The 20269-nt window shown below is 58.4% G+C and overlaps 1 protein-coding gene across 2 annotated transcripts in view; it reads left to right on the forward strand.

Moving 5' to 3' along the window:
* The first annotated feature begins 1201 nt into the window (after positions 1 to 1201).
* The window catches only part of KCNN3 (potassium calcium-activated channel subfamily N member 3), a 133243-nt gene continuing 114175 nt past the window's right edge, over positions 1202 to 20269 (forward strand). For both annotated transcript variants that reach the window (XM_055324097.1, XM_055324098.1), the window contains exon 1: positions 1202 to 2358. In XM_055324097.1, coding sequence (XP_055180072.1) covers positions 1486 to 2358 — 873 coding nt within the window. In that variant the 5' untranslated portion in view covers positions 1202 to 1485. The remainder of the gene's footprint in view (positions 2359 to 20269) is intronic.

Genomic DNA, 20269 nt, shown 5'->3' on the forward strand with positions numbered 1-20269 from the left:
TAGGGACGCCTGGGTGTCTCAGTGGTTGAGCGTCTGCCATGGATTGAGTCCTGCATCTGTCTCCCCGCAGGGAGCCTGTTTCTCTCTCTGCCTATGTCTCTGCCTCCCTGTGTGTCTCTCATGAATAAATAAATCTTTTTAAAAAAAAGTCTGCTGTGGTTAGAAGTAGAAATGCATGTAGTGTTGGTCGCTGGTCCTGTCTCTTTGGAACTCTCTTTGCACACGGTGGAAGCTTAATAAATACTTGATGATGGCTCTGAACCCGGGAAGCCAGCAGCTGCCCCCAGCTCTGACTCTCAGAGCCCCCGGGGGCAGATCCCGGGGGAGTGACCCCGAGGGTCTTCTGCCTTCCTGCCAGGCTGTCTTCTGAGTCCGTGATGCCCGGCTGGAGCCATGGTCCACGTCACACGAAGGCCAGTTCTGCTTCCACGGGTTGCTCTCCGGTTCTTTCCCACCATCTCTTGAGAATATTCCTGGAGCCCAGTGCCACGGTGGAAAGGCAATCCCGGGAGAGGTACGAACCGTGGGTCAGCGCTCCTCAATGACCAGCTGGGTCACATCTGCCGAGTGACTTATCGCTGCTTGTGTGATTTTTTTCCCTTCAGTTTTCATCCGTAAAAGGAGAACCATGACATCATGTGCACAGGGTTGAAGTGCCGGCTGGAAATGACAAAGAGCGCCCTGCACCGGCACCGCGGCGCTCAGTAGGTGAGCTCACGCACCTGGGGTCGCACGCTGACCCTGACGCAGGCGCTCCACGTGTCAGGGCATCATCCGTGAGCTGGGAACACGAGGCCCACCTCCCCGCGTTTACAGGTCCATCTGGGGCCGACCCGGCTGGTCTTCCCGCGTGCCGCCCGCGCATCGGGGTGCATCCCCCCCGGAGGCCGCGCTCCCCCTCCCAGCGCCCCGCGGGCGCGCACGTCCGGGTCGCCAAGACTCAAGGGCTCCTGCAGCACCTGTCGCCGGGGGGAGGGCGGCCCGGGTGGGCCGCGGAAACTACAGCTCCCAGCCCTCGCTGCGCGGCCCGGGTTGGGGGTGGGGGGCAGGAGGGGCGGGCGGCAGGCCCCGCCTCGGGGGCGGGGCCAGGAGGCGGTGGACACCTGGGCCGGGCCAATGAGGGCCGCGGCCTCGGAGTGGGCTGGGCTTGCAGCCGAGCGCTGGCCGCAGGAGGGGAGCAAAGCTGTTGAGCCCGCGAGGAGTGAGGCTGAGCCCGGCCCTGCGCGCTCCCAGAGGGCCACCTCCTGAGACGGAGTTCCTCCTCAGCTGCTTCTGGCTCCGGGCTCCTCCTGCCCAGTGCAATGCATCCTTGAGTGGCGGCGTCTGGATCCCGGGCAGCCCCAGGCAACCGAAACCAAGAAAGAAGACTGGGGCCAAGACACGCGGTGGGGGCTTGGAAGCCTGGTTCCCTCTGAGCACATCTCTGGAGCGAGGGTGGCTTTGGGGTGGGGAGTTGTGCTGCAGGGAATCCAGCCAGGCCCCAAGATGGACACTTCTGGGCACTTCCATGACTCGGGGGTGGGGGACCTGGATGAAGACCCCAAGTGTCCCTGTCCATCCTCCGGGGACGAGCAGCAGCAGCAGCAGCCAGCCGCGGCCCCCCAGCAGTCCCCGGGACCCCTGGTGCCGCCTCAGCCTGCGCAGCTCCAGCAGCAGCCGCCACCACCACCGCATCCCTTGTCTCTGCTTGCCCAACTCCAGAGCCAGCCCGTCCAGCCCGGCCTGCTGCACTCCTCTCCCACGACGCTCAGGGGCCCCCCTTCGGCCAACTCCACTGCCGTCCTCCACCCTTCCTCCAGGCAGGGCAGCCAGCTCAATCTCAATGACCACTTGCTTGGCCACTCTCCAAGCTCCACAGCCACAAGTGGGCCTGGTGGAGGCAGCCGGCACCGGCAGGCCAGCCCCCTGGTGCACCGTCGGGACAGCAACCCCTTCACGGAGATCGCCATGAGCTCCTGCAAGTACAGTGGTGGGGTCATGAAGCCTTTGAGCCGGCTCAGTGCCTCCCGGAGGAACCTCATTGAGGCCGAGCCCGAAGGCCAAGCCCTCCAGCTCGTCAGCCCTAGCAACCCCCCAGAGATCATCATCTCCTCCCGGGAGGACAACCATGCCCACCAGACCCTGCTCCACCACCCCAACGCCACCCACAACCACCAGCACGCCGGCACCACCGCCAGCAGCACCACCTTCCCCAAAGCCAACAAGCGGAAAAACCAAAACATTGGTTATAAGCTGGGGCACAGGAGGGCCCTGTTTGAAAAGAGGAAGCGGCTCAGTGACTATGCTCTGATTTTTGGGATGTTTGGAATTGTTGTTATGGTGATAGAGACCGAGCTCTCTTGGGGTTTGTACTCAAAGGTAGGGGCTGTGGTTTCTCTTTATACCTTGAACAAAAGGAATATGTAGGTAGCAACAGAGAGAGAGAGAGAGAGAGAGAGAGAGAGAGAGAGAGAGAGATTGATGGAGGGGAGAGGCGGTGGTGGGAGAGGCATTTGCTCAATTATATGGAACACTCTAACTTCCCATGGTTTTCTTTCTGAATCCGGGGAGAATTCATTCCTTGCTTTCTTTGGGGGGGGGGCATCCCTGTCCACTGTGTCTGTTGCAGACTCTGTGTTAGGGAGGATGAAAGATTCCCTTCTGAGAAATCGTTTTTCTCCTGGCTCACTCGTACCAAAGCGGAGCCCAGCGGCTTAACGCACCAATTAATTACACTCTGCCTTGATGTGCCTGCCAGTTCCTGCGCCTTCCTCCTCTACTGCACTCCATTTTCCCGAGGATAGGAGAGAAATAAATGTCTGGGTGGGGGGTGGGGACTCTCTGCCTATCCCTTCTCTCTCTGGCTTCTCCTTCTCTTCTCAAGTTTCTGTTTTCCTCCTCATCCCTGACAGACTTTGGGCAAAATAGAAAAGCACCAGTGACCCAAGTCCCTTGGGGGCACAGGAGAAAACACGGGCAGAGGGAGCCCACCATCCTTTCCCCCAGGAAAGAGCACTCAGGATAGAGCTGCTGCTTGTAAACAGCCCCTGCTGAAACCGGCTACAGGTGTCCCTGGCAGAGCAGGTGGGCACCGCCTTGGCCTTAGCCCCGGGGAGGACCTCTCCTTTGGATGGGTGGGATGACAGGGCTCCCAGTGGCTGGTGGCTGGGAGCCCACGCCCTGTGCCCGCCTCTCAGGATATAAGGTGGAGTATGCACACCGGCCGAGGCTGGCAGCTTGGCTTAGCCTCAGCCTGGGCTTGGAAACCACAGCCTCTAGGGGCGTGGGCATGGAGGCAGGTGGGTTTCTGCCAGCACTCTGCCTTCTGGGGGCCCTTGCACTGTGGGCTGGAGGGCTAGGGACCTGGGCATTCATCGGGCAGGTGGATTTCTTCCCACTCTACCGCTCACCCCCAGTGTGTTGTGGGGGGAGGGTGTATGGGAGTGTGTGTGTGCGTGCTGGCTTGTCCCTTGGATTTTTCTTATTTGTCATTTTGGGCAGGGGGTGGCTGGGAGGGGTTCAGCTGTTGGAGGTTTCAAATAGAGCTTGTTTCAGGCTGGGCACAGCTGCTGTGGGACTGCCACATTCCTTGTCGAAATCCAGCCGCAAAGACCTAGGAGGTGCTGATCGGATTTCCCTCATTACTAGCCTCTCTCTCCAGCAGGGCGCGGGTAGACCTGTCAGGCCACCTGAGTGGTCAGCACCAAGACTTCCTTCCAAGCGGAGAGGGTCCCCCAAGGGCCCAGCTGCTCAGAGGAGGCTGCCCCAGCAGAGGGTAGCCCCTGGAAGCCTCTTGCATCTGAATAGTGCCAGGATTTGAGCCCCTCAGAGAGCAGAAGTGAGCGGGGTTTCCCCGGGAATAGCAGCTTACTTAGTCATCCCTGAAGCCAGCCTCTGAGCCTGCTGCTGCTCCCTTGGGCTGCCTCTCCTGCTGGCACTTGGGAGGGGGCATGGAGGGGCTGGCACCCTCAGCATAGCCCTGGCATCCTCTGGCCACCTATGGGGACCAGGAGCTCACAGCCAGGGAGACTGAGAAAGGTGCAAGCACTAGGGGGCAAGGGGAAGGGGGGAGGCCAGCACCCCAGTGGCCCCCATGGTCAGAGCTCTTGAGGGAATGGCTTCTTCTGGGGATGGGCCCCAGCATGGGGTGGGTCAGTGTACCTTGGTCATGATGCCAGGGGAGGGTTGTTGCTGGCAGGGAAGGGTCTGGAGCAGGTGCTATTCCTATGGAGTATTCCGGGAGGGGACCTGACCTGGAGCCAGGGAAAGCAGACTGCAGTGTAAAGGAAGAATGACGTGGTCCTCAGGGCTGGGTGTCCGAGTGTCTAGGTTACTGAGCCCCATGGTAGCCTGAGGGGTCATGATCAGGAAGGTTCTGCTTGACCCTGGGATGGCATGGTTTGTGATCATCAGGGCTCGCTGTGACCTCCCCCCAGCCTTTCCGTCAGCCTACCTGTGCGTTGAGTCCCTCAGGGACTGGCACTTTTGGGGTGTCTCCTATGTCAGGCCCTCAGGACCCAGAAGGGGTAAGGCAGCTCTCCCTCTCCGCTCCCACACACACGGGATCATTTTAAAAAATCAGAGTGGAGTTTGAATCCCAGCTCTGCTGCTTCCAGAGCTGTGATCGTGGACAAGCCGGGTAACTTCTGTGAGCCTGTCTCCCCAGCTGTCAGTGGGGCGAGCGAATCTGATAAGTGTAAGGCTCCAACATGGGCCCATTGTCATTGTTATTAATAGTGGTGATGAGAGGAGAGACGTCTTCCTCCAGCTCTCTGGCTCCTCCACCAGCTGGGCCCTCGCAGGTTGGGACTAACACTTGTTGCCTGCGGGAGAAATTGCATCCTCTTGGGGAGAAGTTCTGACAAGGGTGGGTCTTCTGCCTGGAAATGGCCTCTAATCTCGGTCCCATTTTCTGGGAGAGTACATCAGGCTCTACCATGGTGAGAGGGTTTCAGTGAGGACAGAGGATCGTCTACTGGGCCCTGGGCTGGCAGCACGGTCTTCTGCTGAACTCTGTGTGTCGGGTTGGCTTTGCGACCTGCATGGAGGTGGCTCTGACGGATTGGGTAGCTCTGCGTTGATGATGGTGTGTCCCACACAGAGGCCCTTGGGACGGGGGCACGCTTTCTCCGCAAGCAATGGAAGGCCACTGGCTCGTGCCAGAGCGGCTGCTTTCTGGAATTCTCTGCTTTCTTCCACGAGGCTGCGGACTCCCGTTGGCATCTTTGGCTGATATCTGTTGCCAGGGAGGAACTGACTGTGTGGGCCTGGTTCCCCTGAGAAGGAATAGAACATGCCCTGAGCCTGTTCAGAGTTCATGCATGAGGCAGCCAGTGCGAGGAGGTAAGAAGTTGGCGAGAAGCCAGGAAGAGTGGCTCTTGGTTCCCTCCTCACAAGCCCCAGGGGATGGCAGGGGAGGCAGCTGGGCTGAACCTGGGCCTGGATGCCAGGAGAGCCCAGGCCATGAGGCTTCTTGCAGAGAAGGGCCACAGGTGGTCCTGGCGGGCACCCACTAGTACAGGGCTGCCCCTGACCCGAACAGGGAGAGCATCTTTGGGGAGTCCTCCCTGGCCTTCCATGTCTCTCCAAAGCTGCTTGGAGGTATACCCACTTTGTTGCCTTGAGCTGCCTGCTGCACTCATTCACTGGGTCAAGGGGAAGCTGGGGCCGGCCTCCCTCCTCCCCGGCCTGCAGACTCCCCAGGCCCAGCCTGCCACCTCACTGTGGCTCAGTTTCTCTGACTCCCTGTGGGCCTGTTTCTCAGGGACCTCTGGTGTCAGTCTGGAAATTACTGGAACAGGGGCAGCTCTCTTTTACCTGGTTTGTGCTCAGCCTCACAGTACCCCAGGCTCATTCTCTGACTGAGTCTCATGTCCCTCTGCCCCTACTGTCCACACCTGCCCGCCTCACCAGCTTCTCCTGCAAGAGGACCCTCCACCCCTCTGCTTATCCCACTAGCCCTGCCTGGCCTTGTTGCTGGGCTCGCCCTGGCCATGGGTGGGAGTTGGAGGGACGGTGCTTCTTCCCTCACCCCAGATGCTCTTTCTTGAACAGAACAGCTCGCGGGAGGCTGCCTTGCAAATGGCAGGCCCTTCAGCATGCCCAGCAGATCCTGGTCATTTCCTGTTCAAAGAAAATGGGGTCTCTTAGGGTAACTTGTTGTGTGTCTTTGCTGACCTCACAGGGGTCAGGGAGTCCACCCTCAGCCTCCAGCCTGAGTGATGGAGTCTCAGCTGTCCATGCCCTTGCCCTCCCTGGTCATGAGGACCTTGTGTGCAGAGGGGCAGAGCAGCAGGTGGGCTTGGTTGGGAGACTGGGCTGCACCTCCTGCCAGACCTGGGAGCCCTCTGGGGTAGGTGGGTGGCTGTCGGGACGACCTGATGTTTGGGAGGAGATGCATCAGGGTACCCGTGTCAGTGGTTGTAAGAATGTTAGCAGCGCTGAATGGGACTGACCCCATGTGGACTGTCCCTGCATGAGGACCTGGAGGACAGGGTTGCAGGAGGTGGGAGAGTCTGAGTGTCCTGAGGTCACACTGTCACCTGGAGTGTCCTGGCCCAGGGAGGGCAAGAGAGGCCCTGAGAGTGTGGAGGCCAGGTTGTGCTCCCATACCAGGTGCTGGTGACCCTGTTTACAACATTGGCGGATAGCCCACATGTGAGTCAAACTGTGTAACTGCAGAGGGGCGACTCAGCAGTGCATTGTCCTCGGTGCATCCTCACCCTGTTTATAGTGGTCCAGGGTGCTTGCCGACACCCCTTCCTCCGGCATGGCGTGGCCCTGGGTGTGTGGCTCCGGCGGGCTGATTGGGAGGCTGGGAGACTGCCTCGTGCGGCCCTTACTGGGTTTTCAGGGAGGGGCACTGGCTAGGCCATGGGCCAAAGATCTGCTTTGAAAAATAGAAGGTAAAGAAACATAAAATGAAAAGAAATTCGAGTCACCTCTGTAGAGACACTGCAGCCTGGCTAGAGCTGCAGAATCAGCAGAGAGCGTTGGTTTTGTGGCCGTTATTTGTACCGCACGTTTGGGGGAGAATGTGTGATGGAGCCAGGGTGTGAGGGTGTCGGAGCTCAGTGCCAGTCAGCCCTTCCGCTCTGTCGGACCTGTTTTTCTCCTCTTTCTTTTAAAACCCCAAAGGGAGAGAGAGAAACAAGAAAATCAGCTATTAAATAATGAGGGTGGGGTATTCTGAGACCACACTGTTCTCAGGAGCCACAGGGAGGAAGTTCTGTGCCTTTTCTTCTACTGAACAAAGTCCGGAGGAGGCTGATGGGTTCTGAGGGGCCCTGGGCACCCCCTGCCCCCCAGGAGCTCAGCTGGAGCTGCTGGAGGAGGGAAGTGGGGCGGAGGACTGGGGGGAAGGATGGCCGGCAGGTGGGGCAGGGGGAGGAGGGCGGGGCGGGGGGAGGCAGCACTGCCTGTGAGCACCAAGAAGGGAGAGGGGCTGCTCTGCAGTGTGGGGGTGGGGGGGTGTCAGGGTTGTTGGGGGGGCTTGCCCTGGGAGCGGGTGGGGTCTTATACCCTTGTCCCCTGTCCCCAGGCCAAGCTGCACTGTGAGCGGCTGGGGTGAGAACCTAATTCCCAGTGGAGGCCTCTTCCCTTTCCTGCTGCTGCCTGAGAAGCTGCTTGTGGTTCCTAGAAGAGGCAGATGGAGGCTGATGGGCTGGAGCCCCAGGATGCTGGATACTGGGCCAGATACTGAGGATACTGGGTCAGGAGGGACTTTATCCAGGATGACAGGAAGGTGGGAGCCCATGCAGGTGCCCCAAGTGCTGTGTCCTGGGAGGTGCCAGTGCAGGGTGCTGGGGTAGCCTGGGTCCAGGGCGAGATGGTACCCAGACCCAGGGGCAGTGCTGGAGGGCTGCCAATGCTGACCTGGGGCCCTGCTGGTGGCACTGGGGGGGATGGTGTCCAACGCCTTCAGCCTGCCTGATGCCTGCCCTCTGCAGCTGGCAGAACTCCCTCCCTCCCTGGGGTGCCTCTCCTGCCCCTGTACTGGCTGCAGGGCTCCTTCTAGGGCAACCCGCTGGGCTTAGCACATAGGGCGCATGCGGAATTTCCATGCTTGCCAATCCTTGCGACCCCAGCATGGCCACAGGGTTCCTGCAAGCAGCTGTGGCTCCCAGGTGGAAAGCTGAGCTGCAGAGGGGCGTGTGGTTGCACCCGCTGCCCCCTCAGGAGCAATGGTTCTAAAGCCAGAGCCTGAGTCTCTAGCGCCTGCTTGTTCCAAACTCTGCCATGGATGATTTGAATGAGGGAAGCTCTAATGAGGAAGAAGTTTTCTTCTTCATCCACAAGTCCTCGTTACCTCCTTCCTGGTGTGAGGCTGTGTTTGGCTCTGTCAGGCATAATGTTAAAGACCTATCTGCTTCCCCTCTTGCTTCTGTCTTGCTGTGTGGCCATTGTCGAGGCCCTTTGCCTCTCTGGGACTCTGTTTCTTTGGTTCAAAAATGAGGGCAGGGCTCTCACTCATTTCCCCCCCACCCTGCTCCAGCGCCCTCTGGCCTACCGCATGTGTTTGCTCTACCGCAGAGACCACAGGCCGCAGTCCTCACGCTCTGTCTTGGGGAACGGGGGCAGGCCTGAACCCAGGTGCCACCCACATGGGCTGACTGCAGCATCTGCTGGTGGTGTTGGCACAGAAGAGAGAGGCAGCACGTCGTGGTGTTGGGGGCTCCTTGTGGACAGTGGTTGCCCCCCCAACCCCCCAGGATTAACCAGAATGGAATGGGAGGATTAAAGGCAGGGACCTTTCTGAGAGTGAGGACGTCAGACAGGAGTGGGGCCAAGGGGCAGAGCAGTGGAAGGGGTCTGGAGCCAGGTCTCACCCTGGAGGTCCTCCGAAGGGTGTAGGGTGCTCGTGCCAAGGACGAGGGCACAAAGGCGATTTAAGGTTCAGTTGGTATCTGTAGTTTGCAGGAACTCAGCATCCCACATTAAAGACCCACTGCTTTTCTTTTCTGAGAGTTGATATGATCTGGCACAGCCAAGCTGGCATGGTGGTCAGTTAAGGACGTGGGCTCTGGGTTTGAGTTCAGACTCGGTGGCATAGGGGGTGGGTCTCCAGGGAGTGTCTTGAATTTGAAGCCCATTTCTCAGACGTCAAGAGGGAATCAGAGCCTCTGGCTGCAGCCTAGCACCTGGCACAGAGTCAGGCACATGCTGAGCCTTGACATCTACCAGTTGTTGCTTTTAGGAGCCCACTGCTCAGAAGATTCTCTTGTTAACCCACAACCACCCAGGGGACCGTGGAGGGGCATGAGTGCACATGTCGCCCTCCACTCTGGAAGAGGCGAGCATATGTGGTCAGTGCTCCCTCCTCATCTAACCGATGGCCTCCCCTTGGATGACAGGCCACCCCATCATGGTCTGGATGGGTCCCCATGGGTGTGTCTAGACAAGTGAGGGGAAGCAGGATGTTCCCGGAAAGCAAGGCTGTAGTGATGGCTTGGCCTGAGCTTCTAGAGCCTTCTTGCCTCAGGGGACCTGGCTGTCCTAACTCGTGGTCAGCAATCTGTGGCCTGGGCACAGCTAACTGGGTGTGTCCACACAAACAGGACAGGTGGAGAGAGAACAAAAATAAGCCCATGGAGTCAAGCCAGGCCAGAGCCTGAGAGTCCAGGAGGAAGGTCAGGGGGATGCATGATGACCGGGCAGAATGAAGTGGAGAACATGGGGTGGCAGGGGCAGGGCCAGTCAGTAGGCTGTCCTGGGACAGAACCAGGGGGCCCAGGAAACTTGGGGGCTTTCTTATATGTCTTCGAGATGACAGGCTTTCCTTGGAGACATGTGATAGGGAATGCAGGGTCGTGGGGCTGCTGGACCAAGTCCTTTCTTGACTTCCTGTGGCGGCCACTGGTAGCACCCCTAGCCTGGGTGGTAAGGGACATGCCAGGGGTCAGGGCCTGCCCTGTGTGGAGGACACTTCTTCTACAGGGCCTGCCTGGCTGCAAGGTAACGAGAGTTGTGTTCTGAGCAGAGCCGTGGTGGCACTAAATGAACAACATGCAAATGATGTGTGAAATAATATGCAAATTGGCATCTGTTGTGTTTGAGTCAGCTCATTGGGCATTTTCCTTAAGGGACAGGCGTGATGTCAGTGTCAGATGAGCAGGAAAGCTGTCCTAAGGCCAGTCCCACAGGGGCTGAGCTGCTGACATCTATCCCTGAGAGCTCGCGGGCCCCGGACCTGCCAGTGGCATCTCTAGGAACCGTGCTTTGCTGAACTTATGGATAGAGAAACCCACAAAGGTGGGAGCCTGCCAGGGGCAGAAGGGAAGGAGTCCCTGTGTGCGGAGCTAGTCTGGCTGGGGGGGCCGTAAGACCAGTGGCGCTGGCACCCCAAGTCTCAATTTCCCGCTTGTGTGTAGAGGGAGGGCTGCTCGGCAGTCTGGCGAGAACTGAATGTGCTGTGGTGGGTAAGTGGCCAGCTGCTGGCAGGCACACCCCCGGCTGCCAACAAGGGGAGTCCTTCCCAGCGCCTTTGCCTGACTTGGCAACTGCCGGTGTCCACACAGGGATTTTGCAGAGCTTTTCTCCTTTTTAAGAAGATTCCTGATTTTCACAAATTGGGGCTTAGCCATTTTCTCACTTTTCTGGCTTCCACTGGGTCAGACGCTGGCTGGCTCTGCCAGGGTCCGCATAGCTCCTACACGTGGGAGCACTGGGAGTCACTGCCGTAGGTGACGTCACCTTCCTCCAAGACGAGGGCTTGGGCTGCGTGTGTCAGTCAGTTGGGCTCCTGCCTTTGGAGGGGCTCAGAGCTGGTGGCCTGAAGGGGTGGCCTTCTCTAGGGGAGCTGGTGGCACACCTGGCCAAGCATGGAATCACACCTCTGCACTGAGCCGCCAGGTCCCATGGGCCCAGCAGGTGTGAGGAAGGTAGGGCAGTGGCTCGGAGAGGTTATGTGACTTGTTCAGGGCCACTCAGCATCGCGAGTGGCAAGTACAGTGGGAATCTGGGAAATCCAGGTGTTGTCCCACTGAACACGTCCACATGGTGGGCCGTATGCCGGTTCTAGGCCTGCAAAGGTCTGTATCCTTAAGAACGCGAGTCAGCCACAGGGGTGTCTCCTTGATGGGATGTGTGGCTCCCTGCAGACTCTTCCTAAGACAGCTCAGGCTTTTGACACAGACCAGGATTAGATCCTGACTGTTCTATTTAGCTGTGGGGCCTTGAGCAGGGGCCTCTTTGTCTGGAAATGGGACCATCGTCCCTGTGGCTAAGGGTGAGGATGGAGGATTGTGTGTGGCACAGACCTGGCCCCAGGGGCTCCGTGGTCCATGCCCATCTCCAAGGCTTTTCCTCCCAGAGCCCAGTGGCCATGGGATCCCAGGGGCTCCTTCAGCAGGTTCTGTGACTCCTGCCCATCTGGCTCTGGGCAGGACCTAGTGTTTTCCCCGTTCCTAGGGGGATGATGGTGCTGAGCTGGGCAGGACAGCGTCTGGCACAAGACACTGACTGTCTGCCAGCGAGGGAGGATCCGTCATGCGTGAGATGACACAGGGGCAGGGTGGAGGTGGGGCTGTGAGGGTGTCCTCCGTGGGTGGACAGGTCGTATATAATGCTCCTGTCCTCAGCTGCTGGGAGAAGGCACTACTTGCATAAAATGGAAATGTCTTCGCCTTCCATAAAAGTGGCTTCAGAGCAACAGGGAATCTTATTCAGGAGTGAAGATGAGGATAGATCGGGGAGGAGAAGAAAGTGAACGTGACCAAGGGCCTCCCTCATCCGCACGGGTGTCCCTGCCCGAGGCTCAGAGAAGTCAGGGAGTGCGCCCAGGGCCTCGCAGCATGGAGGAGCAGAGTTGTGATTTGAACCCAGGCATGTCCCCAAAGCCTGTGCCTTGTGTGGCCATCTCCTGGCCTGGCCCTTTGAAGCCCCAGAGCTGTACTTGCTCCTTGAAGCTGCCCACCCAGCCCGTCAATCCCCTTACTCTGCCTGCCTTGTGGCCTCAGCAGGGGATTGGAGTTCCGTGGGGTGGGAGGGCTGCAGAGGTTTGTGGGTCCTCCAGGAAGCTCGGTGTGCGAAATGACGGGCTGGGCTCTGGGCGGAGGTCCCCTGAGGCTCCATGGGGTCAGCCAGGCTGCCACAGCCTTGTAGGAGGTGTTCTTGCCCTTGTCCTGCAGGATCCTGACTACGCAACCCCGGTGAGAAAATCAGCCTCCAGCCCCGTGAGCCCGGACATCACAGTTCTGTCCCCAGCTTCGCAGGGACGTGGGGATGCAGGCACACGGTCACATGGGGACAGGCTGTCCGTGCCTGCTGCTGCCCTTGTAGTTTGCCCCAGTATCACCTGAAGACTCCACTCACAGATGTACCCACCCAAACCCAAAGGACCAGCCTGAGCCCTGACCGTGTGCCCCGGCTGTTGCCGGGCCATGAAGCCTATCCTACAGTGACCCCTCCCCACGGTGGGTCCTGCCTGCATCACCCTGGGGACCCACCCACTCCACCTCCTCAGCACCTCTCTGCTCAGGAGGTTGGCAGGTGCCAGGTGCCCTGTTTTGCTCTGGGGTCCAACACCGAGTGAGACTTGGGCTCGTGTGGGAGAGGTGACCGCATTGAAGGGACAGAAGCGGGCACATGCAGCCCGGGTCTGACCTACAGCTGGAGGCTGGGGCTCCCACTCACCCAACTCCCTCTCTGTCCAGATCTCTGCCTGTCCCCTCTCTGTCCATGTCCTTGCCTATACCCCCCTCTGTCCATGTCCTTGCTTGTCCCCTGTCTCTGTCCGCGCCTGGCGTCCGCCCCCAGCCAACTCTGCTGCTCCCATGCCCCCAGGAGAGCCCAGCCTTGGCCTCTGCAAACACAGCTGACTTGGGTCCAGATCCGGCCTCTGTCACTTACTGCCTGAGTGGCTTGGGGCGAGCTGCCTTAATGCTTCTGTTCTGTCTCCTTGGGGGTTAATGATAACCCTATTTCCAGGGCAGCTGTGGGGGTTGAACCAGCCACTGCTGCGGGCAAAGCACGTGATGCAGTTCTCGGCTCATGCTGAGCACGGCAGAGATGCGGGTGCAGAGTGAGGCCTTGGACTACGGTGTGGAGGCTTGGCTTCTGGCCTCAGTTTTGTCATCTGGAAAATGGGAGAAGTGAGGTTGTGGATGGAAGAGCTCCCCCAGGAGGGAGGCGAGGGCCAGAGGGGGCCAGGGCATGAGGGTGGAGGGCGGCTGGGGAGGGTTAGCCTCTTGTCCTGGGAGGAGAGACTGCCCAGGCATTGAGGCTAAGTGGGTTTCGTCACGCTCAGGCCCTTCTGGCCAGCCTCCCTCCCCGCAGGCCAGCCCTTGGCATGGGGCCTGTGCACTCCTGAGCCCTCCTAGCAGCAGGGATTTAATTACTATAATGTAAGTAGCCGTGGCTTGAGGCCTTTTGGCGGAAGGGAAACAGATTTGTCTTCTCACTGGGAGAATAAAAATCTATGGGAAGGAAAGGAAATGTCCCTTCCTAGTATCCAAGGCTGCCACTGGGCAGCTTTCCTGGGGGCATGGGGAGGAGGTGCTGTGTCCGATGGAAAGACTCTTGGTACTTGCTTTTGCCTTCCATGTTGTGACTCAGTGAGGCTGCCTCTGTTTCCCCAGTGATCATGGTGACAGGCCAACCTACCATACAAGTGCCCACTATGTGCCTGGCACTGCCCCTGAGGCATTTCTAGCTGTGTAGGGAGCCCAGGCGGGAAAGTCAGTGACTGCCAACGGTTTGTAGGACATCTATTACGACCCACGTTTTTCAAGGTACTGCCAGGATCGTAGGAAGAACCCCGGCCCCCAGGACAGGGTCGCAGGTACACCTGACACTAACTGTGATGCTGTTATACACTCTGCTGGAAGATATTAAATGCTATCAAGAGAAACAAAGCTAGGCGGGAAGGCAGGGGAGGGTCCTGATTGTGACCACATTGCTGGACAAGAGCTCCCGGGAGGTGGCATGTGTTGAAGGGTCATGGGGAGGTGATGGAGAAGGAAGTGGGGGAGGGGGCTGGGTCGGAAGGTGCTAGAAGATGTCGGCATCCCCGGTGGCTCTGCCCCAACACATGGAATGCACGCGCGGGGCCTTATGTTCCCAGGAAGTGAGAGTGTTAATTTGGAAGTGAAAAGAGAGATGTGAAATTTCTGTTAATGATATTTTTTATTGAACCCAATATAGTAAAAATATTCCATTTCAACATGTCTTCAATGGAGGGAATTATGGAGAGCTTACGTTCTGTTTTTCATACTGAGTCCTTGAAAACCAGTGCACACCTTACAGCACCCCACAGTCAGATACCAGATCTTCAGTGGAAATACCAGATCAGTGTTAGGGTTCAGAATTTGTGGTGAAAGAAGCAGACTCACGTGCCTGAGTGGTTGCAGATATATCTAAAAGTTTTCCAATAAGTACATGGATTATCAATTTTTAAAATATTTTTTTTGATTTGGAGAGAGAGAGAGAGAGAGAGAGAGAGAGCATGTGAACAGGGGAAGGGGCAGAGGGAGAGACTCCCAAGCAGACCCCCTGCCGAGTGGGGAGCCCAATGTCATGACAGGTACCCCCAACTGTCAATTTTTAAATGTAAATTATTGGAAATGAAATACATGTAAAAATCCTGTTGTACTGTCTACATTGCAGGGCCGGTGGTCACGTAGCCAGTGCCCACTGTATTGGGCAATGAGGTCTCAGGCTGCAAGGGTCTGTAAGGCCAACTCACTAAGGGTGCATGGAAGGCACTGTGTGCTCTGTGGGGTGTTTGAGGAATCTGGCTTTTACTAGATGAAGCAGTTGGAGGCCTCTGAGGGGAGTCACAAGGTCTAACTTAAGTTTTATTTATTTTTAAAAGATTTTATTTATTCATAGAGACAGAGAAAGAGAGAAAGAGAGGCAGAGACACAGGCAGAGGCAGAAGCAGGCTCCATGCAGGGAGCCTGATGCAGGACTCGATCCCCCGACTCCAGGATCACACCCTGGGCTGAAGGCAGGCACTCAACCGCTGAGCCACCCAGGGATCCCCCAGCAACTTAGGTTTTATTTTTAATTTTTTAATTTTTTATTTTTTAATGAAGTATTTTCTTATTTTGTGCTGTCTTTATTTATTTTTTTTAAATTTATTTATTCATGATAGACACACACACACACACACACACAGAGGCAGAAGCAGGCTCCATGCAGGGAGCCTGATGTGGGACTCGATCCCGGGACTCCAGGATCATGCCCTAGGCCAAAGGCAGATGTTAAACCACTGAGCCACCCAGGGATCCCCGCAACTTAGGTTTTAATAGGTTCCCTCTGGCTGCAGAGTTGGGAAGGAGTGTTGGGGCCAAGGAGCCCCAGTAAGCTGACTGGCCAGGTGAGGGCCGGGTGGTTGGGCCTGGGGGGGCATGGTGGGACAGTGACAAGTGGTTAGATACTTGGGATACTAGGGAGGACATCATCCCTGGCAGACAGGTGTGGGGTGGTAGTGCTGGGGAGGTGGGGAGGGAAGGCAGGAGTTGGGAGGATGGGGTTTCCATTACCCAGCATGGAGAAGACTGTGGGAGAGATAGTTCTGGGGGGAAGGTGGAATTCAGGGTTGGACTGTGGTGGAGGTGTGTTGGGGGGTAGCATGTGCTCCAGGGACAGTGGGAGGTCAGCAGACAGTTCCTGGGGCATGGGAGGCTCTGCCCAGGCCCCTGCCCTGACGGATTGCCCCCCCCCGCCCCCCCAACCCCATTCTAGAGGACAGTTTGTGGCACCTCTGCCTCCAGCACCACCAGGCTCATTCCTCTGACGCCACTGGAGGTTGCCGAGGTCTTTCTGGGTCAGAGCCGCATTTTAGGGTCAGGTTTTCCTGTTCCAGGCTGACTCCAGAGCAGGTGGATGAATGAGGGTTGAAAGCTCCCCCAGCATGACTGGGAGGCCTGACTTTATGAGCAGTTACCGAAACAATACAAAACCCTAGAGACCTGTGTTCCTAATTTCCCAGCGCGTCCATGCTGGGCGTGGGGCAGGAGCAAGGGGAGGTGGTGCCAGCTCCCCAGGGCCTGCCAGTCTCATGCTTGCCTGCTGTATAGCTGAGGGTCCAGGGCTCAGCAGTCATGCCTGGCCCCTCATGGCCAGGAGGGGAGGTAGGAAAGGGCCCATGATGAGGGGCTCCATCTGTCTCCTGATGTTGGTTCCTGGGCCTGGAGGGCACATGTCTCGGGACCTATGGACCATGGCCCCTGGTTCTGACAGCCCAGGCCTGCAGGCCAGATCTGCACATTGACCCTCACTGGCCATGGCACTTTGGTGATTTAATGTTTGAGCCCATTTGCCCGTCTGGTGAAGGGTGTGGTGGTGCCTGCTGTGCAGTTTTGCAAATTGGTGTTAATGCAGGGGCTTGGCCCAGTGACTGGACACTTAGTCAGCTGGCTCATGGCACCTGTGGATTCCCCTTCTTTGTCCCTGGGCCCAAGGAGGGCCTGTGAGCAGGGAGGGGATGGAGCAGAGGAGGCCATCTGATGTGGTGCAAGAAAGGCAGAGAGAGAACATGGAGATCCCCACACCTTGACACCGGGGACCTGACTCTGTGCCTCTAGATCAGGGCTTCTCAGCTGGGGTGACTCTGGTCCACAGGGGGACACTTAGCGATGCCCACCCACATTGCTGGTCCTCACAGGAGGCCGATGTTGTGGAGGGGGGTGCCGGTGCTGGTACACAGCCCGCAGGGCGTTCCCAGTGTGAAGAATCACCTGGCCCCCAATGTCCCTGAGGTTGGGAGACCCTGCGCTGGAGGACTCACTGTCACAGGCTCTCGGGTAAGTAAGAGCTGGTCAGTGCTTTCTCAGCCCAGCTCCCCCGCTTTGCTCAGGAGCAGCCCTCGTCACCAGGCTCTGGGCCAGGAGTGCAAGGCCTAGGTCAAGACCGGACTTGGACGTTTCCTTGTTTCTCTGGTTTGTGTCTGCCTCCCTGCTGGGCTGGTTGGTCTGTCAGTCATTGGTGATCCGCGATGTGTGGCACCATCTCTGCAGCCACTCAAGGCCTGGGGCTGCCCAGGGGGCTGTGCCCTGCTGACAGTGACAGCCAGTGGGATCCTAGACTTTCTATTGCAGCCCTGATGAGACTTCTGGGGGAGGGAGAGCGCAGGACGCCCTCTGCCCCTGCAAGGTCACCCACCTGGTACCCTCCCAGATCTGTCCCATCTGGCCTCTTATACTGTGTCTCCTGGAACAGGTAGAGCTGGTCTCCATTTGGGGGAGATGGAATTTTTAGGACAATGCAAGGCTATTCTTTCTGCTGCATGAGTGGGGGCAGAGCTGGGTGAGCAGCAGTGGGTGTGGACCTCCCCTGTTTCCTGGCAGGGGGAACAGCTGAGTGTGCCAGCCTGGGCATTGCTGGGATCCATCTGGGGTGAGTGGGCCAGAGTTCCTCAGTGGCCACCTTAGGAACTCAGTGTTTGTTCTGAGCTCAAGACTGGCCCTGGGGAAGACAGGACCCACTGTTGGCGAAGGGTCTACACCAGGGTGCTGAGGCTCTGAGGATATTCTGTTGGGCAGATGTTCGCTGATGCCTCTTCTCTGCTAGGCGCTGGCCTGGAATTGGGGGGCATGGAGGTGGACAATTCATGGTAGAGAGGGGTCAGGCTGCCACCTGTCCTGAGGTGAAGCAGCCTGGGGCAGGTGCAGCATGGTGTTGAGGGCACGCCTGTGACTCTTCATGTCTGGAGGCTTCTCGGAGGAGGTAACACTGGGAGGAGGTTGCACTGGGCCGTGAAGGATGGTAGGGCTTTGTGAGGCAAAAGAGAAGAGTGTTCCAAGCTGAAAGGACTGTCTGGCCAAGGCCCAAGGTTGGACAGTGCCAGGTGTTCTCAGGGAGAGATGGAGGAGAAAGGCTTTCCTGGAAGTGTTGAGAACACAAGATGGTCATGGGGGCCTTGCCAGGCAGGGCAAGAGTTGGCATTTGGGTATAAGGACACAGAGAGTGATGGGAGGCCTGTGAGCAGTGCAGCGGTCAGGCCGCTGCAGGGGCCAAGTTGTGGGGAGGTTGAGGCAGGGAGGCTGGCTGGAAGGGTATTGTGGTAGTGCCAGAGAAGGGGTGGAGGGAGGGGTGGGGTGGGCGCCAGTCATGTCTGCCCTGGGTAGCCAGGCTGTGTGTGAGGGTTGAGGCTGGGCCTGTGGTCTGACTCCCTCCCTGCTCTGCTCAAAGCCCGGCCTTTTCTTGGAGGAGCTGTGAGGCCCCCGCAGCCTGCCTGACCCAGAGAGTGGCCACGCCAGCTCAGGGCCGCTCAGGACGGGGTCACCCCTCTCCTGCTGGTGTGCAGAGACCGGGAGGAGTCCCAGCAGGCTGTGTGTCGGAGCCGGCTCTGGTGCTGGTGGGCCAGCCGCCAGTCCCCCTGAAGCTCAGTCTCTGTGTGTGAACTGCGGTCGGATGCTTGGCCCACAGGGGGGCTGTGTGAGGGAGTTAATGAGAACATAGGTGAGCTGTTCTTCACTCCCCCAATGAGCAGTATCTTTTCCTGATGAGAACGGCTGGGGGGTGGGGGGTGACTTGGGCAGGGCCCTGCTGCCTTTTGAAGAGACAGAGATTGGGAAGTGGTGGCGATAACTGAGTTTGGGCATGGATGTGTTGGCTTTGAGGGGCTCGGGCTCCCAGGAGAATGCCCTGTGGGCGTCCAGCCACACTAGACTCTTCTGCTAGTGTGTTCACATGACTGACTGACCCTTCCTAGGTCCCCAGGACACCCAGCGTGCTCTCAGGAGTGAGGGCAGTGTGGCAGCCCAGCCTCGGTCCAGAGGTTGCCTCAGCTCAGGCTCCAGAGGGGCAGGAGGCCTGGATTTGGGATCCATGACCTATATTCCCGCTGGCTCTGCCCCTTTCTATCAGGAGGATCGGGGCAGGTATCTGGGTTCCCTGAAGGACAGTGTCTCTTATGAGGTGAGGGGTGTGGATCCCCCCAGTGCCAGGCACTGAGGGGCTCTGGGCAAATGTCTGTGAAGGGATGAAAGAGGGGAGGCAGGTGGGCAAGGCGAGCCCAGGGCACAGGGCAGGCAGTGAGGGTATCTGCCTCAGTAGCCATGTGTGTGGGCAGTTGTGGGGTTGGGGCTGGGGCTGGGGGCTGCTGTGGTGCCTGCCTCATGGCCCCGCGATGGGTCTAGATAGATAGGCAGCACTAGGGACAGCAGAGCACCTAACTTACACGCATCTCTCCTCTGTAAGCACAGTAAGCTGATGGGAGAATTGCCCCGAAGGGCTCTCTGCAGAGAGCTGGGCTTCCTCTCAGGTCTGTGGCCTGGCAAGCCCTCCTCAGCTGCCTCTCCACCCGGTGCCTGGCTGTATGTGGAGAGGTAGCTGCCACCTGCAGGCAGGGGTGCCTGGGGTGGGGTGGGGCTGCGGTCTGCTTGGGGGCGACACAAGGGGCACGTTGTATGCAAAGAGTGTAGAAAAATAAATACAACTGAGTAAAAAACTCAGTCTGCTTCTCATTATCAGCCTACAGCAGCTCTTCTCAGTAAGTCCGAGATAAGATTCTCCTGAGCAGGCGCTAACCGTGGGCCTGGGGTGTGGAGAGGTCTTTCCTGTAGCGGAGGCAGCAGGGGATGTGGGGAGGGATCTTTCAGGCTTGCGGCGCCTGGGGGTCTGGGGCCTGGAGACCCCTTCAGGGAAGGGGAAAGAGGGCAGGGTAGGGGTGAGGCATGTGGGCAGTGGCTGTGGAGGCCTGGCCAGGCCCTTAGGATGTGGGCAGGAAGAGGACATGTCCTGCATTGGCAGACTGGCCCTCCCCTTCCAGAAGGAAAGCCCTTGGCCTGGGGGGCTGGTGTGGTGGGCTCCCCAGGATGCATGGTTCAAGATGGACTGTGATTCACATATCTCCACGTTGCATGGCAAGGATGTGCATGAGGATCAAAACGAGCATTTTCAGGGTTTTATTACTGAGATTGAAGCAGGTTGTGGGAGGGCCCACATGAAGGATTGTGGGAGCATCTCTCTCTGGGCTGGAAGGCTCAGCAGCGGCCAAGGCGGGCAATGTACCCGGGGCTCGGTGAGGCTCTGTGCCCAGGATGGCGGTTTGGGCCCCCTTCCCACCTGACCCCTTGGAGGGCTCTTTGCCCGAGGGCAGCAAGGCCCAGGTCTGCTCTGGAGTCAGACACCTGTGGTCGGCTGTCTGTGAAGGGATGAGTGCTTGTCAGCACAGGCCTCGGTGTACCTGGGTGGGGACCCCCGCAGGCAGGGGAGCAGAGACCTTGGGAAGTCTGGGGGTGGCGTCCCTCTTGTGATCTGCTCCCCAAGGCAGGGGCGTCTTCTTCCAACCAGGGGCGGGTTGGCATGTGGCTGGGCTGAGCCCTGGGGAGCCCTGGGGCCC

This window comes from Nyctereutes procyonoides, unplaced genomic scaffold, assembly GCF_905146905.1.
Source record: "Nyctereutes procyonoides isolate TBG_1078 unplaced genomic scaffold, NYPRO_anot_genome, whole genome shotgun sequence".
Taxonomy (NCBI): domain Eukaryota; kingdom Metazoa; phylum Chordata; class Mammalia; order Carnivora; family Canidae; genus Nyctereutes; species Nyctereutes procyonoides.